Source organism: Eleutherodactylus coqui, chromosome 8 (genome assembly GCF_035609145.1).
Source record: "Eleutherodactylus coqui strain aEleCoq1 chromosome 8, aEleCoq1.hap1, whole genome shotgun sequence".
NCBI classification, from domain to species: domain Eukaryota; kingdom Metazoa; phylum Chordata; class Amphibia; order Anura; family Eleutherodactylidae; genus Eleutherodactylus; species Eleutherodactylus coqui.
Window position 1 is genome coordinate 125,266,247 of NC_089844.1, and position 23,155 is coordinate 125,289,401.

At 41.7% G+C, this 23,155-nt stretch overlaps 1 protein-coding gene across 1 annotated transcript; it reads right to left on the reverse strand.

Moving 5' to 3' along the window:
- Nucleotides 1-10,777: 10,777 nt before the first annotated feature.
- FOXL3 (forkhead box L3) lies at nucleotides 10,778-20,739 on the reverse strand. The gene is made up of 3 exons (XM_066577833.1): nucleotides 20,633-20,739; nucleotides 18,381-18,549; nucleotides 10,778-11,248 (listed from the first exon to the last, which is right to left on the reverse strand). The coding sequence occupies exons 1-3, from the start codon at nucleotides 20,737-20,739 to the stop codon at nucleotides 10,778-10,780; spliced, it is 747 nt and encodes a 248-aa protein (XP_066433930.1).
- Nucleotides 20,740-23,155: the final 2,416 nt, after the last annotated feature.

Genomic DNA, 23,155 nt, shown 5'->3' on the forward strand with positions numbered 1-23,155 from the left:
TCAACCAAAATGTCTAGAAAAAAGTTAACTGTGTTTCAAATTTTTGGCCAATAGTTGAACTAAAGATTTTTCATTCAAGGAAAGATCTTTTGTTTGTTGAACATGTATGGCCAACTGAAATGGCCAATATGAACTAAAACGGTTATTCCATCTAATGTGCATGGCCACCTTTTGCTTGGCTTCACTAAAATGCATATGTAACACCTGGAAACACCCCCCAGCCCACCTGAACCGAAATGTAATCCCTGCAGAAGCCTATGGCTATATAAATTAAGTTAATTTCAACTCGAGAGATCCAGGTCTTATGGCCGTAATGCAAATGCTAAAATGAAACCTTTTGCTCTGGGGGACCATGCATTATACAGACAGTTTGTTAAATCTACTAGGCAACATGTAATGCTTCATTTTCCCTGTGGAGGCACTGCAGGGAAACGAAATACTTGCTATCAGGTTCCCTTACAGATTACAGCTGATCACTGAGGGTCCAGGCAGTGGAATATCCTGCTACTGCTGGCAAACCTTCTACTGACGAAGCTTCTACTGGCGAACCTTCAAAGGGACCTTTCACACTGTATAAAATTGCGCCGCAAGGCAAAGCCAAATTCACTGCTGAGGAATACCACACCAAAATCCGCCGGATTAACTGTGGAGTTTGATGGAGAATTGAAGGCAGGTTTTAAGCCTGCATCAAAATCTACAGGTAGCCTGCAGATTTTGGTGCCGAATTTACCGCGGTTTACAGAGCACCATGCAGCCTATTCCATCTTGTGTGAAAGTTCCCTAAAAGAAGTGATTGTCCGAAGCGCTCCCCCCCTAGAAAGAGTCTGTAAACCAGAGCCTTAGCTCAACATACTGTAGTCGGGTCTTTGTTAGATGTTTACCCAGTTCTATAGCATTCTTGTTATTCTGCATGTATTATACCACACTCCACTAGTTGCTCTCATGTTCACAAGGTAATTAGCACACTGCATACAGTTTTCAGTGGAAGCTTTTGAAGAAACTGTGAACAGGCGGATTAGATAAAAACCAAGTGCTATAATGATGATCGGCAGTTTATCTCAATCTTAGCAACCCCCCCCCCCCCCCCCAAAAAAAAAAAAAAATTTTTTTGGGGGGGTAGGGGGTTGTGGGAGGAAATATTTTAACCTTATCCAGAGTTTACAATCTAGAATATCTAAAAACTTAGAATTCAATTTTTCATACTCATTAATGAAGCGCTCTACATTGAGAGAAAAAAGTGAACACAGAAATTAATCCCGTTAAGTCTTTGTTAATTAGATGACATTGACATGACATTCACAATAGATATTGGGGGTGTTAACAACATGAATTTTGGGGGGATAACTAGATTTTTTTAAAAAAAGGTTCTCCTTCTTTCCCCAGGAACAGCGCCATTCATCCTCATGGGCTGAGTTTGGAATGGCAGCTTATTTCCATTCAAGTGAAATCTACAACATCAGACATGACCATGGCTAGGGGTGGTGCTATGCCCCTTTATGTCACCTCCTAAACTACTAGGGCTACATACAGTAGGTGACATCGATATTAATGTGACTTTTAATGTCTGAGTCAATGTAAAAAACAGCTGAAAATATATTCTTGAATTTTCCCTGCCAAGCTGTTTAAATTTACATTTGCCTTTTTCTTATATCAGCTTTTGAAAAAGTTGAGTAAAGACTACAATGGCTGCTAATATAACTCTTACAGCTTCCTGCTGGGTCCTTGCCACAACGCTTCAAGACTTGTCCTGATACTTTCTTTGAGGTCCAAACTATAAAGGGTGAAAAGAAAGTGGTGGAGCTGCTCCGTGGGTGGATGTATAAAGTTCATTGAAGACCAGTGGTAGATTTTATTAAATGAGTATGACGGTGTATAGCAGAGTCTACTGGATCCTAATCTTCAGTCACCAGGAGCCACACCTGTAGCCTAGTTCTTTCCCTATACTTTCCCTATTGGCTGTGCTGGCATGGCAATTTAAATACTCACCGTAGATATCCAGCATGTCATGCTCCTGCATTTACTGAAGAAGAGGTTTTTCCTCGAAACACTTATGTCCTGCTGGTTTTACTCCTCATTTAATAAAATCTTCATATCCTACCATCGTCACCATTTTTTGGAGTCGTTGCGCCTTGAGGCAATTATCTTTCACTTCCACTGTAAACTGTTAGGCCTCATGTCCACGGGGAAAATCAGGCCCGCTACGGATTCTACATGGAGAATCTGCAGCGGGTCCCTCCTGCCCCGCGGACATGAGCGCTGAAAATAGGAATTTAAAAGAATTTACTCATCCGGAGCGGGCGGGGAAAGTCTTCTCTTCCTCACGGCCGGATCTTCTTTTTCGGCCGGCGGATGAACTCGTCACGCCGGCGGCACGTCGCCGACGTGCCGCGCGCATGCGCCGGGCACATCCGCCAAGCCGAAGCAAGAAAGATCCGGCCGTGAGGAAGAGAAGACCTTCCCCGCCCGCTCCGGATGGGTAAATTCTTTTAAATTCCTATTTTAGGTCTCCCGCGGATCCGGACGGCTTCCATAGGCTTCAATAGTAGCCCGCGGGAGACCCGCACGAAAATGGAGCATGGTCCAGATTTTTTCATGCTCCATTTTTTTTAAATCACTTTTATTGACCATCCGCGGGTATTTATCTACCCCGCGGGTGGTCAATGCATCCCTATGGGGTGCGGATCCGCTGGCAGGAGAAGAGTTAAAATCTGCTGCGGATTTTAATTCTTCTTTTGCCCGTGGACATGAGCCCTTAGGGAGCATACCTACAGAATTTTTCGCTATGCTTTGGGATTACGTCAGGGGGTTCCATCACAACTGCTGAAAACAGCACTGTGACGGTACCTCCAAACAGAAAGTACTAGAACCAGTCTGTTTCACTAATGGCAAGTCAATGGTTCTGTTTATTTCTGTTATAGGTTTTCGCCACAAAGCTGTTTTTGGTAGCAGTGATGTAAATCCCTTGTAAAAAATGCTGTGTGAATGCTTCCTAAGTCTCCATAGATTACTAGGTCTGCTACAGATTTCTGTCTATTAAGCCATGACTAGGCCAGGGCTTAATAGGATTCCTACAGCAATACAATATACTGAAATATTACAATATGTTGTATAAGTGATCAGACAAGGGCAAGTTCAAGTTCCCTAGTGGGACTGAAGAAAAAAGTAACAATACGTTTAATAAAAATGTTTGCAATATTAGAAAAAAATAAAAATTTGAAAAATACCCTTTTCCCGTTTTTCATATTAAAAATATTTAAATAAATGTAATTGGCATTCCTAAAGTGTTGGAATATTGCTTTATTTATTCTGCACTGTGAATGCCATAAGAAAAAAAAAAGATCTATAATGCCAGAACTGCAGGGTTTTTTTTAACCCTGCCACTAAAAAAAATGTAATAAAAAATGATTAAAAACTTGTATATACTGATTCACACAGCTTGACAGAAAAATAAAAAAAAAGTTAAGAGCTAGCTGTTGGAATGTGTGGACAAAAAAAAACAAAAATGAAAAACTGAAAAATGGCTGGTCTTTAAGGGTTAATAGTTATACAATGATCCATAACCTTGCTGCATTACTAAACAGATTTGCTTTTCATGGTAATAGGAAAGCTGACTGACAACCTTCTAGATGCTATAATAGCATCTGTATAACTAAGGCTCTGTTCAAATCTTGTAATGTGAACATGTTTGACATGTCTCATAACAGAGGATCACAGAATCATGCTGCCTTGAAAAGCCCATTATCTCCCGCCACACATATCTGAACATGTCCAGCCAAGAGAGAAAGGTAAAGAAGGACACATCTGTAGTTATTGACCCTCATTTAAAGTTTGTTGCATCAAGGTAGGCAATGCGTTAAATGTCAAATTAAAGTTTGTTATATTGTGTTGTATACTTCTTTTTTGCATCTTTTTGCATTGTTGCTAAAATACTCCCAACATATATGAAAATAGTCTAAGAAAGAGTTTAATAAAATTTTTGGTAGAAGAGGAAAACTCAAGGTCTTGTATGTAAACAAGCCCTGTCCTGATAATATGGATTTTCGGGGGAAGGGGTGGATGAGGGGGGTTTGAAATATAAGTGCTCCCCTGAAAATAAGCCCTAGCTAAACTACATGAAAAACTGCATTACTCACTTAGCCGGTGGCGTCTCAGTCCCTCGGCCCAGCCAATCAGAGCTGGCGCTCGATCATAACTGAATAAGGTTGTGATTGGTTCATTGAGCGCCGACTCTGATTGACTAAGCAATGGCGCTCGTGATCAAATCACAGCACTCGCTGGCTGGAGGCGGGGTATTGACCCTGTCATCAGAAAGAGAGTGCTGTGTCAACGCTGAGGATTACACTGCAGCCTGCCACAGTGCTGGGACCAGCACGAGGGACCCAGATGCCGCGGGCTAGGTGGGTATAAGACCCCCTGGAAAAAAAACACACTGGGGCAAAAATTAATATAAGACAGTGTCTTGTTTTCGTGGAAACACGGAAAGAGTCATAAACAAAAGTTATGGACTCATAGGACCTGAAATACTGACTCCAAGGATTATGGGACTCATAGGAACTGACAGATTCTCTTAAACAAATGACTCAAACATAGAAAACATGTAACACACATTCAGATCATGTTTCCGTACATTATCAGCAATGTGATATACATGGACACAGAGATGTAAGACACGTCTACAAGGTACAGTAATAGACTACTGTAATGTACTGTATAATCCATCACCTGTAAGAACACATTTTCACTCGTTCCCTACCATGAACGTTTTAAAGAAGTGGTACACTTGCACCAAAAAAGAGTTATTAATTATGCAATGAATTTATACAATGTTCCAATATATGAGGGGCACCCGAAACAAACAGGAATTCATGTATTACACATAGTCTGTTCATCCGTACATGCTGAAGCTTCAGTCTCCTTCAGTCCATTTGAAGCAATATATCTGTCCAAACATTTTGTAAACTGCCTAAAGCATCGTCATTATTGATGTCTTTTAGTACTTTTTTCCCCCTCTTCACCATCAGCAAAATGTTTTCCTTCGGAGCCTCTTTTAACCCAAGGAAATAAAAGAAGTTGCACAGAGCAAGATCGGGGCAATTGGGAGTGAGACAAGGGGAACATACCATATTTTGCCAAAAACTGGTTAACACTAGAGTTCAGCGAACGTACTCTGCCGAGCTTGATGCTCAGTCGGGTATTAGCGTACTCGATGGTGCTCATTACTTGAACGAGCATCAAGCCGTGTTCTACCCCGCCACAGTTTTTGGCTCCTCCCTGCAATGACGTGCCTGTTCTGGCCCCTCCCCACCGTGACGCAGCGAAAGTCATTGGCAAATTTTTTGGCGAGAGAGAGAGATCCCCACATACAAAAATGCTTGAGTCTCCCATTGTAGTCAATGGGGTTCGTTACTCGAGTAGAGCTCTCAAATTGTACGAAGAGCTCGACTCGAATAACGAGGACCCGAGCATTTGGGTGCTCGCTGATCTCTAGTTAACACCTGTGTGGGCAGGTGCGTTGTCATGATGGCAGAGCCAATCACTTGTCTGCCACAGGAATGAGGTTACTCATTAAATGACATTTCACCTTGTTCGAAATGGGAGAAACATTCGTACACGTGTGTTTTACTAATGGCACCTTGCTTATAGGCTCTTTTGTGCCATCACAAAATAGGCGAAAAAAATGAACAACTCATTGAAAGAAAAAATGACTAGAGCCAAACGCAACCTTCCCCAACGTCGTCAGGTGACATACTGTCTCAGGAGGGTTCCGCGGACATTCATCATTCATCTAGCAACAGAAGCCTCTACTAGTAAAACCTCGACCACCAGAAGAAGATTCCTGTTTCTCTTGGGTACCTCCTCATTCTTTCTCTGTTCATTTCTTTCAATGTTCTTGATCTCTCCTTCCTTTCATCTTCAGGGACCATTGCTTACCTCTAGTAGATCAAAATGTGTCCTGGTCGTGTGATGATGTCATCAAAGTTATTTGACACAGCTTTGTAACTTTAACAACGTGATGACATGACCAGGACAGGTTTTTATTCACTGGACAAAAACAGTAAGGGTTGATATTGAATGATAGTAAGCAGAGATCTTCAGCGATTGAATTAATTGATATAGACAGTACTGTATGTTGGAAACTGTTTAAAGTCGTTTAACGGGCAAACACTATTGATGACCCATTCTCAGGATAGGTCATCGATCGTGAATCACTAAGAACCAGACGTACGTCATAGCAGAAGTACCCTAGCTGGCTTCACTTCCATTGAAATCAGTGGAAGCTAAAACAGTTATAACACATCTATAACTTCCATTTCCGACACCGGATACGGAGGTGGAAGTGTAATAGTGGCTTCAGCTCACGTTGATTTCAATGGGAGTGAAACCAGCTAGGGTACTTCCACTCCCGCCCCTATGACGACATCTGGCTCTGCTACACTGACAGTGGGTCGGGTGATCAGTTTAAGGCTGGGGATCCTGAGTGGTTTGTACCCAGTGATTAGCAATTGATGACCTATCCTGAGTTTTTGCCCAGAAACCCCTTTTAATCCTTTCCAATCCACTGTCTGCCATCTAAAGACATTCTGATTGAAGGCTGTACAGCTTGCGATGTCGGAAGACGTCTGGCAGGGTATTCTTACTGCATATTACTGGCAGCTCTGTTGTTGGGGGGCCTCTCCAGCATGTCACATACTGCAGTACTGGCTCTAGCCAGCAGATGGCGCCATTGTAAAATCGCAGAAAGAGAAAGCCCCCTAGGAAACTCTGAATCCAAAATTGGATTGCAAAGGGTTAACTTTGCATTATACAATGAAAAAACATTTTTGCTGAAATCAGAATACCCCTTCCATTTTTTCCAGTTGTTCCATAGTAACATCTTCTTAGGGAAGCTAGGTAACACCCAATATGGCCTCCATTGTAACTCCCAACGGGGTCACCCAACTTTTCAAAAATCCCGGTCAGAAAATCTTCTTAGTTATGTAATGATCCAAGATATATCTTCTGTCTCAGAAAGGTGTATGACAAACCTTGCTGCCATTTTGGATGTGATTCCGACCCAAGAATTATAATTACTGTACTTCAGATTTTTTTTTTAATCGGAGTTGCTTTTTAAAATGAAAGTCAGTATAACAACATGATACAGTAATGTATTTACTTAGACATATAAAGTACTAGAACACATATATCTTTAATTGCACACATCAGACATTGATGTCCAGCCTCTCATGCTGACTACATTATATTAGCACATTTCTCTATTTAAAATAACCTAGAAAAATAGATGTCTGTCTATATAATAACAACATATGTAATAACTTAATATATATTTTACGGCTCTATGGGAACCAGGCTGGTTATATATTATTATAGGAATAAATAAGGAAGCAAGTGAACAGAGTTTTAAAGCGTAACTACATTCAAAATTCAGAAATGCAGTGATTGCAGGTGACCGCAGGATGCCCACTATGTCACATTGGGTCCATGAAGAAGATGGCACTATATATGGAAAGTCAGAGGCGAAGTGTAAAGCTCCTGGGCTGTTGTGCAAAGTCAATAACGGAACCCTGGAATCAATCATGTACTATTTGCCATACTGGTGTCAGAGGAGCCTTTGGGTCCCTTCAGGTACCAGGGCCCAGGTGAGATTGCTATATCTGCACTGTCTTGTTGGAAAGTGGTTTCAATGTAGTATATAACCCTTTGCAATATAAAGATAGTGAACAGAAAACATGGATACAGATGAGTCCACCCTTAAAGAAACTCATCCAGCTTTGGGACAAACTTCTGTCCCTGGATAAGAGAAAGAGGTGGTATATCTCCTGCAGCTGTTTTTCTCTGCCACTTCTCTGACTTGCCAATTCCAGGACCCCTTTTAGCCATACAATGCACACTATGCATTGGGCAGAGCTCATCATGTGAGCAGCTCTAGCCAATCAGAGAGCAGGCATAGTGCATTGATAGTCTAACCACTCCCAATACACTGTGGGAATTGGGTAGTCTGAAGATTGCATCGGCCATCTTGAATAGCTAAGGATGGGACCTGACAGCTCAGAGGTAAGGCAGGGAAGAACAATTGCAGGTAATTCCCCCCCTTCCCCTTGGGTCCTGGTGATTAAGGGGCAAATAATGGTGTAATAGAAAAAAAAACCATACTGATTTTTTCAATGGCCTCTTCCATCGAGCACTTGGGCGATGGATGGGATTTAGAGATGAGCGAGCATGCTCGGTTATAGCAATTACTCAAATGAGCATCGCTTTTATTGAGTAACTGCCTAATCATCTGAAAAGATCCAGGGGGGAAGGGGAGGTGGGGGTGAGTGGGGGGTTGTGGGGAGGAAAGGGGGGTAGAGAGAGGGATCTCATTCGAGTAATTGCCCCAACCGAGCATGCTCGCTCATCTCTAATGGGATTCATCAAAGGTAGTTTCTTTTTGTCATGTTTGTTTAACATCTTGTGCCATACATCGAATATATTAATTTTAGCTACAACTTGAGGAGGGACACATCTGGAATGGGAAAGTAAGAAACATCTTTCCATGCTGTAAATACATAGCCTGTTGAATGTCTTGGCTCACTCTATTCATTAAAAGCAACCAGTCAATAGTTTCATCCTGCCTGAGCCACAGGTATCATGAACTCAGGATTGGTATGTACATTCCAGGCATGTATGTCCCATTCTGGAATGCTGCATCATTTCACAATAAACATAGTTTGAAGATCCACTCCAAATGAAGCTTGGAGTCATAGGGGTTGGGGCATGCTGACCCTTTCCCGTTTGCATCATCTAGAGTGACACAGGAAGAGAGCTGTCACTTTAGGTGATCCGGGCAGAGAAAATCTGACCTGGCGCAACCCTCAAGACTCCAAGCTCTGTTCAGAGGGGATCCTCAAAATATGTTTATTCTGACATGCCATAGTATTTCAGAATTAGACATACCGCGTTTCCCCGAAAATAAGACCCTCTCTTATATTACTTTTTGCCCCAAAAGAGGCACTCGATCTTATTTTCAGGGGATGTCTTATTATACTTACCTAGCAGGCTTGGTCCATGTTCCTCACGCTGCTCTCCAGAGCTCCGACAAGCTGAGCCGTGGCATTGACTGGCCATTTCATGAATCCCGCCTCCACAACACAATGGCTGTGATTGGTTCTTCGACCGCTGCTCAGCCAATAAATGCAGCGCTCGATGAACCGATCACAGCCATCGCATTGGTCCATCAAGCACTGCTGTGATCGGCTGAGCAGCGCTCGAGAACCAATCAGAGCCATTGCTTCCTGAAGGTGGGATTTATGAATCTCATAACCAGGAATTGATCTTCTGTGGGTGAACGAGGATGGCAGGACACACGGCGGAGCTCCGGACAGCAGCAGGAGGACCCAGACTGAGCCTGCTAGATAAGTATTCCTTTTTTTAAAAGTAATACAGCTATGGCTTATTTTTAGGGTGGGGCTTACATTTCAAGCCACCCAAAAAAATCAGAGTAGGGCCTATTTTCATGATAGGTCTTATTTTCAAGGAAACAGGGTACATGTCTGGAATGTGCATACCTGTCTTGAGTTTATGTTGCCTGTGGTTAAGGCAGCATGAACTTGGTGACAGGTTCCATTTAACAGGTGAGGCAGGCTTGCTACTAAGGCCTAATGCATAGAACTATTATGACTCTATACAACGTCTGAGTTCTTCAGAGCTGTAATATAGCCAGTATCATGTGTAGACATATAGTAAGTGTTTTTGAAGGTTGGAGTCTGTATAAATCCAACAGAATCAAAATTGAGCCACGCTTCATTGGATGCTTATTACACAGGTATTCCTTGCTAGATGCATTGTTTCTAGTACAGAACACCTCTGTAATAATGTTTTGTATGGAGCACTATATGGCGGCACATGTAAATATAGCTCTACGATACGCATGAAGCCTCAATCAAAAATATGGGTGAGCAGCCTATAAGGTAAAATCAGGAAGTCGTCAGATCTATTTATTGGGAACTGCAGTTTCTTTATTCCCAAAATTTAGAGTGAAAAGTTTCCAAAATTTTCTGCTTACCTTCATTTAATGTATTGAATTACTATGTGAGGAACATGGGAACGCCTTTGTGTTTTTTGCTCCAGGTGAAATACAAGACTTTGAGCAATATACCTACCAATGGGGTTATTATTTTACTTTTGTCTTGGTCTACAGGTTGTGGGTACAAACAAGGGAGCGATCTCACTTTTGGCACCCACTTCTGAGAAACTGAAAAATGGCCCTATAGAAATTGGTGCTTAATGGTTTGAGTGACTCAAGAAATAGCAGCCGTATAGGTTTGCTTTTCACATGAAGACGAGGAACCCACATCGGGATGTCAACGGAGTGCAAACCTTAGCAGGCAGAGAACACCCTGTCTTCCAGATTCTAGACCGTAATAGATTCTAGACCAGGGGTGCACAACCTTTTTTAGCCCAAGAGACAGATCATATTAAACAACTGCCAAGGACAACAATTTGGGTTTTTGGGAATTTTTGTGTTATACTGAACACTTCAATGAATGTTTTGTTTTTTTAACAGTGATTTGCATTCTCCATTCGATCAATATACTTTGCTAATTTTCTATCCAGGAACTTACGTTATCTGAGAGAACTCAACCATAGATTGGTTATGTTATTATCTACCTCAATGCAAAATTTACATCTTAATGACCCATCAACCAATAAACATAGCAGAATTATAGAGCCCGATGCCGAATATTACTTGTAATGACTGGAGGTAAAACCCTAAGATGATGCTTCCATGTGTTCAATGTCATAAACTCCAGAGATGGAGGTTCCTCGACTGTGAGTCCAAAATATGGAATTTGTTATCAAGAATATTATGCTGGGGTCTCAGAATCGGTAAAGGGTCTGGAGATGATAAAATATAATCAATACTAAATTTGATCTCTTCTGTTTTTCCAAGGCCTGAGCTTGACTGACTTTGTCTGGTGGAGATATTGCTAGAGAACAGGATATCAGAGTCGACCGGTCTGGATCTTGGTTCTAGCCTGTTTTCTTGGCCAGTCACCATTTGTTCTGAAGATCCCATTAAAGTAAATTCTCCAGAATGATGGTTTTTATTCAGGTTTTGTTTTTTATCTTTCTGGGACTTTTTCATATTTCGTCTCCTCCTTCTCCTTTTATAATTCCCATTTTCAAAAAGATCAAGCATCGACTCGCATCCTGAAGCAAAAGACCAATAGTTTCCCTTCCCTTTATCATTCCCTTCTGTTCTTGGAACCTGTAATTAGAAGTAAGAAGAAGCAGTCAGGATTCTGTATATTGAGAAATCATATGGATAAAACTAGTCTGTCTATCAAGTAAACTGAATCTGCCTTGGTGCAGGTCTTGCCTCACTAAATTGATTTTTAAAGGGGTTATCTGAGATAATTTTTTTCTTAAAAACAGGTCCACCATACCATAAAATAATAAACAGTCATTGTACTCACCTCTCCCGACTCCCCATATTTCCCCCAGATCTCACCTGTGATGTCATATTTACAGGCTACAGCAACCTGTCTATAGGACATCACAAGCTGCTGCAGCCAATTACACATCTCATCTCTTGATTGTTGGGGTCTGTGATTGGCTGCAGCAGCCTGTGAAGTCCAATAGACAGGCTGACTGCTGCATATAAATACCAATTGGGCACTGAGGATAGAGCTGCCAGTGCGGAAGATGGCAATTATACTGTTTATTATTTTATGGCATGGGGGACCTGTTAGAAAACAAAATGATCTCGGACATACCCCTTTAACCTTTGATAATAGAAAGCTTACTACTGTGAGATGCAACCACACTATAAGTCATTTGTTTTTTGTTGATTCCTTCTCTTGATTGCTAATATTTACTGGCCTTTTTTCAACATTTTTTAAAACTTTTTGAAAAAGATACCATGATATTGCCAGTTATCTTGAGGCAGGCAAGAATCTAAGAGTACATTTTGATTGTAGAGAAAAAAAATGGCTACTTTCATTGGACATCCCATATTATCAATCAGTTTAAAGTGGGCTTTCAAAATTTAACACAATATTAGTTTGTACCCGGCTACTCAGCAAGTAAGAAAACAACTTGACACATGGTACAGTGCAGATGTACAGAGCTGAGTTTTTCAGATTTTTTTCATAGCACTACAGATTAAGGCTGGGTTCCCATATACCAACCAGGCCATACAGCTTTTTTTCCTCCAGCATAGTAGTAAAACATCAGAGGGAAATTGGTGTCAGAACTGATCCCACAGTGTTCTATGAGACAGATTAAGGCATCCGATGTGACAGTTTTGATGCCAGATGCCATCCTGCACCAGGCAATCAATCGTTGTATTCTGAGTTTTTCTATGTCCAGTTATGTATGCCGGACCTTTACAAAAAGTGCACAAAAAAACACTGTTGTATCCGGAACCGGTGTGAAAACACTGTTGATGAATGGAAACCTAAATCTTTATATCAGAGGCGTAACTTGAAGCTCCTGGGCCCCAATGCAAAACCTGTAACGGGGCCCCCAACTATAATGCTTTATTCATAGTACTGGGCTCCCTATATGGAGAAGAGAGGCCTTATGGGCCCCCTAAGGCCTCATGTCCACGGCGAAAATCGGGCCCGCTACGGATTCTACATGTAGAATCTGCAGCGGGTCCCTCCTGCCCCGCGGACATGAGCGCTGAAAATACGAATAAATAAGAATTTACCTATCCGTAGCGGGCGGCGAAGCTCTGCTCTTCCTCACGGCTGGATCTTCTTTTTCGGCCGGCGGATGAATTCCTGACGCCGGCGGCACGTCGCCGGCACGTCGTCGACGTGCCGCGCGCATGCGCCGGGCACATCCGCCGAGCCGAAGGAAGGGAGATGCGGCCGTGAGGAAGAGAAGACCTTCCCGGCCCGCTGCGGGTGAGTAAATGCTTTTAATTCCTATTTTAGGTCTCCCGCGGATCCGGACGGCTTCCATAGGCTTCAATAGAAGCCCGCGGGAGCCGTCCCCGCGGTAGACCCGCACGAAAATGGAGCATGGTCCAGATTTTTTCATGCTCCATTTTTTAAAAAATCCCTTTTATTGACGATCCGCGGGTATTTATGTACCCGCGGGTGGTCAATGCATCCCTATGGGGTGCGGATCCGCGTGCAGGTAATCCGCTGCGGATCCTAAATCATATTTTCCCCGTGGACATGAGCCCTTAGGCTCCTGGGCCCGGCTGCAACCGCATCCCCTGCATCCTCTATAGTTACGCCCCTGCTTTATATATATTAAAGGGTTGGAAGAATGTATATATCTAAAGCAATATAAATTCAGTCGGCAAGTATAGTTTGAATCAGGGGCGTAACTATAGAGGATGCAGGGGATGCGGTTGCACCTGGGCCCAGGAGCCTTAGGGGGCCCATAAGGCCTCTCTTCTCCATCTAGGGAACCCAGTACTATGAATAAACGCATTATAGTTGGGGGCTCTGTTACAGGTTTTGCATTGGGGCCCAGGAGCTTCAAGTTATGCCTCTGGTTTGAATAATTTTGGGGTAGGGATTAACCACTTAATGACCAAGCATGGCTTATACAGGAGAATTGTACATTTTAGTTACCATATAGGTAGAGTCTGAAACCGGCCTAATATATTAGGCCGGTTTCAGACGAGTATATTGTAACATACTAGAGATGAGCGAGTATACTCGCTAAAGGCAATTGCTCGAGCGAGCATTGCCTTTAGCGAGTATCTCCCCGCTCGAGACGAAAGGTTCGGGTGCTGGCGCAGGGGAGCGGTGAGTAGCGGCTGTCAGCAGGAGGGAGCGGGGGGGAGGGGGGGGGGGGGAGAGAGAGAGAGATCTCCCCTCCGTTCCACTTCGCAGCTCCCTTGGGCAATTGCCTTTAGCGAGTATACTCGCTCATCTCTATAACACACCTATAATATGGATCTGTATTTCGGACGTGTTACAGATGACATTACAACTGTGTTTCATCACTATTAGATCAATATTTGCCTCCTTATATTTTATTATCTACTGGGTAAATACTGATCCATTTTTACCCAATAGGAAATACTAGCAATACGTAGGCAAAAATGGGAAAAATAGGTCATGTTGCGCTTTTAAAAAACACCAATGAAAAATATGGCCATATGAATCGATATATAGAATTACATTAGTTTCATATTACAGTCCGCAAAACATGGACCACTTACAGAGCAAAAACGCACTCGTCTGAAATGTTTATACTTTTTTGATGGGGAGGATACAGGATGAAAAAATCTGTTTGGTTGTCTCTTATACCATTTTTGGTTCAGGCTAAGGGTGAATACTCACGTGCGTTTTCCTTGTGCATCTTTTTCACGAGATATCACTGCGGTTTTTTTGACTTTTTAATTTTTAAAAACGCATGGCACAAAAATTGCAAAGCACCAACTTGCGATGTGTTTTTAACATTAGAAAGTCCCATTGAAAATCGCGTGAAAAAAACGCGCAAGAAAAACGCAAGTGTGCAGGAGCATTAAATAACCTATTGAATTGACTAACCTATTAAACTATTCAATGTTTTATGTTTTTATGTATTTTTTAGCTATTAGGTTTCGCTATCGGTAGTATATACATATAACTAATTTCACCAAGGGATTATTTTTTTTAACTTATTTTATTTATCATATATTAGCTAAGTTTTGCATGCTGTAATCTATCAGTATATTTCTCTAATCTGTGATCAGGCACCACTACTAACTAGTAACAGCTAGAGATGAGTGAGAGTACTCGGTTCGGGTGTTTTTGCACTCGAGGACCGCTTTTTCCGAGTAACTCACTACTCAGACGAAAAGATTCTGGGGGCTCCGGGGGTGAGCGGGGGGCTGCAGAGGGGAGTGGGGGGGGGGGGGGAGAGATCCCCCCTGTTCTCTACTGCTACCCCCCGCTCCACCATGCCGCCCACCGCTCCCCGGCGCCCCCCGAATCTTTTCGTCCAAGTAGTCAGTTACTCGGAAAAAGCGGTGCTCGAGTGCAAAAACACCCGAACCGAGTATGTTCGCTCATCTCTAGTAACAGCGGTGCCTTTGATCCTGACCATTACGGCGGGATGAAAACTGTCTTTAGCTGTGCTGCGTACCTCTTCCCGAATTCACAGGACAACCATCTAGGGACTATTCTGCAGGACTGTAATGCAATATAATTATGACCTTGAAAATGTGTATCAAGGTCATTTGTAATGGAAGATTTGCTTATACACTTTAATGGCCAGGCACAGTGTAACCAACTTTAGTATGCACTGTTAACTAGCTATAACATTTCTCATTTGTCTGACTCTCGAAATACTTTTTGCATTTTTTAATACAGCTGCAACTTTATTTTTGTACCATTTCAGAGATTTTTTTCCATTTCCTTTTACCATCATAGGAATAAAATATACAGAAATGGTGAAATTGTGTCAGTTTATTACACCTATTTCATAGTACAAATATTAGTATTGTAATTTAAAAAAAAAACATAACTCATTTTAATCCCAAAGTCAGAAAATACCTTTTGCGTACCTTTTGCCCTTCTATAACAACTGTAGATATTTGAATAAGCCCAATCATGTCTACCAGACCTTAAAACCATTCATAGAATGGCAGCAATAATCCAAGTTCTGGTGTTGAGAATTAGAGGCTGTCTTACACCATAGAGATGCAGGGAATGAAAAGGCTGGTGGTACATTAATATACTGTATACACCGCTAGCCATTCTGGCGGGTCCACTGCGTAGAAGAAGTTTTGCAAAACTTTTTCATAAAGGAGTCTGAAGGACCTCAATGAGACTATTTTAATAGGAATATATGATTTGTTTCTGTACATTTCCAGTGTGGATGTCAGTACAGATGTAGCAGAGCTTAATTTGCATTGCACGATGTAGAATGATCCCAATATGTATTGGAAATAAGGGTTGATTTTATATCTACTGATGGTATTTGGATTAGTGAGGAAGCTGGCAAATTGGAAATTACAAGCAAGATAGTTGTAAGTGCTTAGCCTTATGAGAGATGACTTGGTGTCAATGTTAACCGTTGTCTATCCTCTGGCAAGTCATTGACACATATCAGAAGATGGCACAATTGGAGTCTATGAGTTGAGACCAACATCAATTGCAAGAATGAAGGGGCTGCGTTACCCCTTCTGATTATTTTGGAAACTTCTGTATGTTGGAGGCAGGATGATCACATTTTCATTGAAGTGAATAGCCATTGATATAAATGACTGACTGTTTATTGATTTCAATACATAGCTCTAATATATAGGATGACAGTCCCATTGATGATAAAGTGACTTTCCCATTCTATAAAGTAATGGCACAGCGCTAAAATATCACCAGCACTGTGTTCCTTATTATAACGATTAGTGGGGATCGCAGAGGTTGGTTACAGAGTGATGACATATCCTAGCCATATCACCAGATCACTAAGCGGCGAAGTCAGGACTCCAGCATAAATATGCAAAATTCTCTTTAATCCTCCATAAAAACCCACTGCGACGTTTCGACCTATATTAGGTCTTTGACAAAGTCCGCACTGCAGGGCAATTTGTGCTGCGTATTTCTATAAAGCCTTTCTATAAAGCCAGATCTTTACAGCCAATTCCACTGGGGAAGATACCTGCTGTGTGTGAATATACCCTTAAACAGCAAAATCATTAACATTTACTAACTTTTTAAAAAATGATCTTTTCCCCCTTTGTTGCTGCCCGGTCCCTTGCTTTACCGGATGGCATAATGTCCATAGGGATTTCACGTCATGAGAGAATGATGATAAGCTGCAGGCTGCTGCAGTGATATCACATCCTCGACACAATATTATGACAACAACCCTTCCATATCAAAGAGGTAAAGAGAAGGAGCAGTGAAGGTATGGAGAAACTGCTAAAATGTGAGTGAATGGCTATATTTTATAGGGTTCCAAGTAGTGCTCAGTTAACTAAACCAGCAGAACCCTGTTTTGGGCCACACTTTGCTAAAAGTGTGGTTTGCCACAAGCCCTGAACCTAGGGACGTAACTAAAGGCTCAGTGACGGTGATGCAAAAGGTAAGCTGCCCCCCCCCCCCCTCTATCTCTATCTGTACCCATACCCGTACCTAAACCATGCTGCACAGAGACATAACTTGAAGCTTCTGGGCCCCAATGCAAAACCTGTAACAGGGCCCCCAACTATAATGCTTTATTCATAGTACTGGGCTCCCTATATGGAGAAGAGAGGCCTTATGGGCCCCCTAAGGCTCCGGGGCCCGGGTGCAACCGCATCCCCTGCATCCTCTATAGTTACGCCCCTGCCTGAACCCGAGCTTTAAGCAAAATTCTTCCTGAAACTCTAGTCCTGAATGCTGGTATATAACACTGTCTAAGAGCCATACAAGCCCTGTATAACACCCTCAGAGCATTGTGCAGGGCTTCTATGGTTCTTAGACAGTGTTTTACACCAATTTTATGGGTTTTGTTGAACTTTTAATTTAGTTCAAAGTAATTCAGATTAAACCGAACTTTTTGCAAGTTTGGCAAAGTGGCCAAACTTTTCAAAACTTTGCTCATCACTAGTTCCAAGTTGAATAGAACCCACAGCAGCCTCTGGGACCTTGCCGTACCTTCAAATGCCTCTCATTTGACATTAGGTAACGTTCTTCATTTAATGCTACAATGTGTATATGTGGTCTTTTAGAAGCATTACAAATATACCCCTACTGTAACTGATAAGAATATTATCAAGAATACAAAGGGGTTATGTGACCATCTACAAGCCCAAGCCTTTTTATATACTAATTTATAGTAAATTATTCCTTATAGTGCACACTGAAACTGCTGCAGAACATCTTCTTCAAGTGTGAGAGGCATCTACCTTTGTAACATTGATTGACATGAAACTCCTGCATACTTTTCATAAAGGAGATCTGAGCAGTGTATTACAATGTTCTGTAGCATGTCAGTTCTGTAGTATGATGTTCTGAAACATTTGAGGTGTGTATTATGATGTTCTGCAGCATCTGAGGTGTGTATTATAATCTTCTGTAACGTCTAAACTATGTAATATGATGTTTTGTAGCATCTGAGGTCTATTGCAGGATGATCTGCAGCATCAGAGTTGCGTATTATGATGTTCTGCAGCAGCTAGGGCACCGCACTGCATAATGCACACCACTGTTGCCGAAGAAGGAGCACTACTAAAAACCTTAATATTAGTTTATTGAATATTTTCCCTTAGGAAGAATACAATCCATTGAAAAATGTGCAGAGCTGAATTTGTCATTAACTCTCTGGAGCTGCATTGCTTCTGCAGAGTGATAACTATATATGTACATTTTATCTACAAACGAAAATGGGGATTCCAGGATCAGTTTTGCCTTATGAGAAATTTGGCTCTGCTACATCTGACACATTTGTCTTGTACTTACCTTAACAAAACAGCTGTTGAGAGACAGGTTATGTCTGATGGAGTTTTGCCATGCTCTTTGGTTCGATCTGTAGTATGGGAACTTCTTCATGATAAAGTCATATATACCCGACAGAGTAACCTTGCAGTCAGGACTTTGTTGGATGGCCATCGCAATCAGTGCAATGTAACTGAAACACAAATAGTAGACAGGGAACAATCAGCGATAGATGAGTTTGGTTGGATATACCTATAGCAGATACCTATCTGTGGTCTGAACATGTGGCTCTCCAGCGGTTGTGGAACTACAACTCCCAGCCCCAACCTTCACAGTTTAGGATCTCTCATTATGCATTTTGTACTTTGCAGTATAGTTTTAAGGTGCTGACAACTTCTGAATATATTATAAGACTATAATATAAAAGGTGGCAACATTGAGTTTGTTCTTCGGCATAGCTGATAGGATTGCAGCTAAACTTGTTTTATGTAATAGTTATAGATGCAGCAAACTTTAGCTTAATTGTGATAGCCGGGCTCAGAAAGTTATCGTAACCAATTAAAAAACTATAGTTCTCTTTTCTCAATACAACAAAACCCATTGTAAAGTATTCCGAAGAGTGAATATACCCCCCTGATAACGCGCCATAATATTATGGTGTGCCGTGCTAAGAGTCAAGCTAAACAAAACTACGTCTGTAGTTGACACTTTCAGCACCGCAGCCTCTAACACTGTAATATTATATAAGATACCGTAATATTATATATTGGTTAAGGTATGTAATATCATATAAGATACTATTAAAGAATAGGATACACCATGTCTTTTAACCTACTGCACCAAAAATCAACTACACCAATTAAAGGGGCATCAGCGATTGCTATTTTTTGCAATGGGACACTTGAAAACTGCATAATAAATGATTACAATGTTGATAATCCCTGTAGATTGAGTGAGATTAGGTTTATAATCCATGGTGAAGTGTCATTTACTCAGGATGCTATTATGTCAAAATATGTGCAGAATTCTGTTACTATTCTAAGTATGTTATCTTTAGTGGTGGTAGTATTTTCATACTGGTATTTAAGAGTAGAAGTTATTTGAGATGTTCCACAGGTCACTGTCATTCTGCTTCTTCTTACCGCTATTTTTATTATTATTACTATTATTATCTCAGTGAATCTACTGTACTTTGTGAAAGTTTCAGGCAGGTGTGGATAAAATGTTGCAAAATGTTGCAATCAGAAGGCATCTGATTAGTTCCAAATGTATTCTACATCAGGACAACAACCCCCAACATCCAGCCAATGTCATTAAGAACTATCTTCATGTAGAGAAGAACAAGGAGTCCTGGAAGTGATGATTCCGCCCCACAGACCTCTGAGATAAACCATCATCATCCAGTCTGTCTGGGATTACATGGAGGGACAGAAGAGCAAGCCAACATCCACAGAAGATCTGTGCTTAGTTCTCCAAGATGTTGGAACAACCAACCTGCTAAGTTCCTTCAAAAACTGTGTGCAAGTGTCCCTAGAAGAATTGCTGCTATTTTGCAGGCGGAGGGCGGTCAAACAAAATATTGATATAATTTACATTTCTATTTTCTTCACTTTGCATTTTGTTAATTGACCAAAATAAGCAATTTACATTTCTATTTACATTTTTAGAAAACATGCTTACTTTGTAGCATTTTATCCTCACCTGTCTAAAACGTTTGCACAGTACTGTAAGTTACCGGTATTTGAGATATTACTATAAATGATCACTAATTTGTTTATTTTATGTTGTTATTATCACTAATATATATATATATATATATATATATATATATATATATATATATATATATATATATATATATATATATGTTTTATAGACCATTTTATACTGTTACTTTTACTACTACTATAATAACATATTATTATTTACATATTTATTTTTTGAGATGTTCTATAGGCTAGTATACTAACAATTAGTACACAGTTATGGATAATATTTCAGTGATGTTGCCGTTGCTATTTTTTATTATTACTGCTACTTTTATTAATATTTTGTTATTATCCATCAAATATTATTAAATCATCTGCCACAATACTACCACTAATAATTATTATAATAATATTTAAAGCAGACATAGCCACAAAAAGAAAAACAAACATTTTTCTGTAGATTACTATCGAATAATTTTTCTTTTCAGAAGACTCACATCAACTAAAAGGAACAACTACTTGCAAAAATATCAGGAAACTCACATTGCTAAACCAAACCCCTCTTACCTATAGGCTGGTCTGGTACACTTCTTTTCTTCATCCGAGCTGCAGGTTGGATACTCATCTCCATCATAGTTAAAGCAATTATAAGGGTACTGAGTATGGTCGAACATAGTGCAGGTCCCTGAATATGGCTCTAATGTGGCTTCTGTATTTGTGCTGGGTCCTGTTTGTTCCAGCTCCTGTAAAGGAGGAGGAGGTGTGGTGGTGGTGGGGGGGGGGGGGGGGGGGGATGCTCTACTGAGCTCTGGTCTCCCAATGTACTCCCCTCCCTCTGACTTGAGTATGAGGTTGTTCTCTCGAAATTCCTAGACACCCAGACAGCTAGTCTGTTGGGATATTTTGTTTTGCATCCAATCTGGTTATAAGAAAAGGCAAGGAAAATCTTGATTAAATTGGTCGGGTCTATTGTGAACCTTTGAACTCCTTGACTTTGAATGTTGCCGTCTGGGTGGTCCCGATGTAGACATAAAAAGATGTCGGTGCTGAGGATAAATATTTTTTTCCTCTATGTAAGCAAACAAATGGGAGTTCTGCAATACATATATGAAAGTCCTTATTTTTATAGACTTTATTAAAGGGACGGAGGCGGCCGAAGCACTCTCTGATAACAGAGCATCCTTCGCAGGTACCCACATCAGCCGCAAATAGTCAAACGCTCTGATGTTTCCTGGCCTGTAATAGATAGCAATTCCATTTCTTTTAATAAAAAGGAAGCAATATTTTTCAAAAGGGAACAGAGCCGTAGATATGAAGGACCGCTGTCAAGAAGCGGAGTCAAAGGAAAATAGCTGCAGGCCGCCGAGCTGCCTGTGTGTGGGCTTTGATCTCAAGGATGAATTAGTCTAAATAGCCTTCCGACTCGGAATCCCAAATTGTAACAATGCGAGGAGGCTCGTCCGTCTCTTTGCCGTGTTTATTGGATGTACCGTGTAAACAGCTTTACCGGACCTGTTACAAGCTAGAAGAAGTGAACGTGAGATGATAAGGCAATACGTTAATTTTCCAGGATCTGTGCCAACTATCAGCTGGGCAGAGGGAGAGAGAGAAAGAGGAGTTGTTCTACACTGTGAGGGTTTTGTATAAGGTTGGAGCATTGCGGAAGGTCAAATAAGTTCTAGCAATGATTTTTGGCACGCCGCGTTTTGCGGCAGGCTTACTGCATATGTCGCAGGTGGTACGGCGCAGAGTTCAGGATACGAAGCAGACAGCAGATGTACCAGTAAAGAGATTTTTATTACAACGGCAAGGAAATATGTTGATGCCAGGATAAAAAACAGTAGGGAAATGTTGAATAACTTTAGGCTGGGTTCACACGGGACGGAATGGCTGCAGGATTTCCGTGCGGTATGTCCGCATGGCAATTCCGCCCACGGCTTTTAATCCCAGCATTAGCCAGGAAAGTGGACAAGATTTTGCAAAAATCTCATCCGCACGCTGCGGCCAAGCCAAGCCGAAAGGGATATGCGGCGCGGAATTCAATTTCGCAGCAAGTTAATTGTTTTCTTGTTGCTGCAGCGGCCTCTCTCCTCTCTATGGGGAGAGAAAGCCGCAGCAGAATGTTGATGACGAAACCACTTCAAAACCCGCAGGTTTTGAAGCTGCACTTTTCCAGAGGAATTCTCGTGTTTTTCTGGTGTGGCCATTCCGCGAGAATTCTGCTGAAATTCCGTCCTGTGTGATCCCAGCCTTAATATTTTGTCCGACAGTCCTGACCGGGGGGTAACTATAGAGGATGCAGGGGATGCAGTTGCACCCGGGCCCAGGAGCCTTAGGGGGCCCATAAGGCCTCTCTTCTCCATATAGGGAGCCCAGTACTATGAATAAAGCATTATAGTTGGGGGCCCTGTTACTGGTTTTGCATGGGGCCTAGAAGCTTCAAGTTATGTCTCTGTGCAGCATGGTTTAGGTATGGGTACGGGTACAGATACAGATAGAGGGGGGGGGGGGGGGGGCGCCAGCTCAGGTTTTGCATCAGGGCCCCTGAGCCTTTAGTTACGCCCCTGGTCCTGACTATCGCTAGCTATCACAAGACTTAGTGCTATACAATTTATAATGAATGGACCCAGCTATAATAATATTCTCTGTGCAATGAGCTCTATCAGCTCAGCGTGGAATACCCCTTTAGGCCTACTGCACATGGGCAGATTTGCATTGCGTGGCGGGCGTCCGCCTCCAGGTTCCCTTAGCAAATACAATCCATAGCATGCTATGGATAAGTGATTCTTCCTGCACACGAGCGGAAACCAATTGCTCCATTTTTGACCAAATTCTGCATGGACGGCTTTCATTGAAGTCAATCGAAGCCATCCGACCCGTGGTCCTTCCGCGAATTGACATTGCGGAAAGGTCACGGGTTCTGCGTCATCACTAGGCAATGGCGCGGGAAAAGCAGGAGTTTAAAAAAAAAACCTGTACTGTGTATGTCTGATGGTGAGCTGTGCGGACCATCCGCAGTACAGGTGAAGAGAAAGACAGGTATACGTGGACGCCGTTGCTCTCAGGGCCTGGATTGCGCATGCGGAATCT

Bases quoted from the DNA above. Each gene is read 5' to 3' on its own strand.
- FOXL3 (XM_066577833.1), bottom strand. From the start codon at position 20,739: ATGTTCGACCATACTCAGTACCCTTATAATTGCTTTAACTATGATGGA. The intron at 18,550-20,632 runs GTAAGAGGGGTT...TTTGTGTTTCAG, and splicing joins TGTACCAGACCAGCCTATAG to TTACATTGCACTGATTGCGA. The intron at 11,249-18,380 runs GTAAGTACAAGA...TTCTAATTACAG, and splicing joins TCAACAGCTGTTTTGTTAAG to GTTCCAAGAACAGAAGGGAA.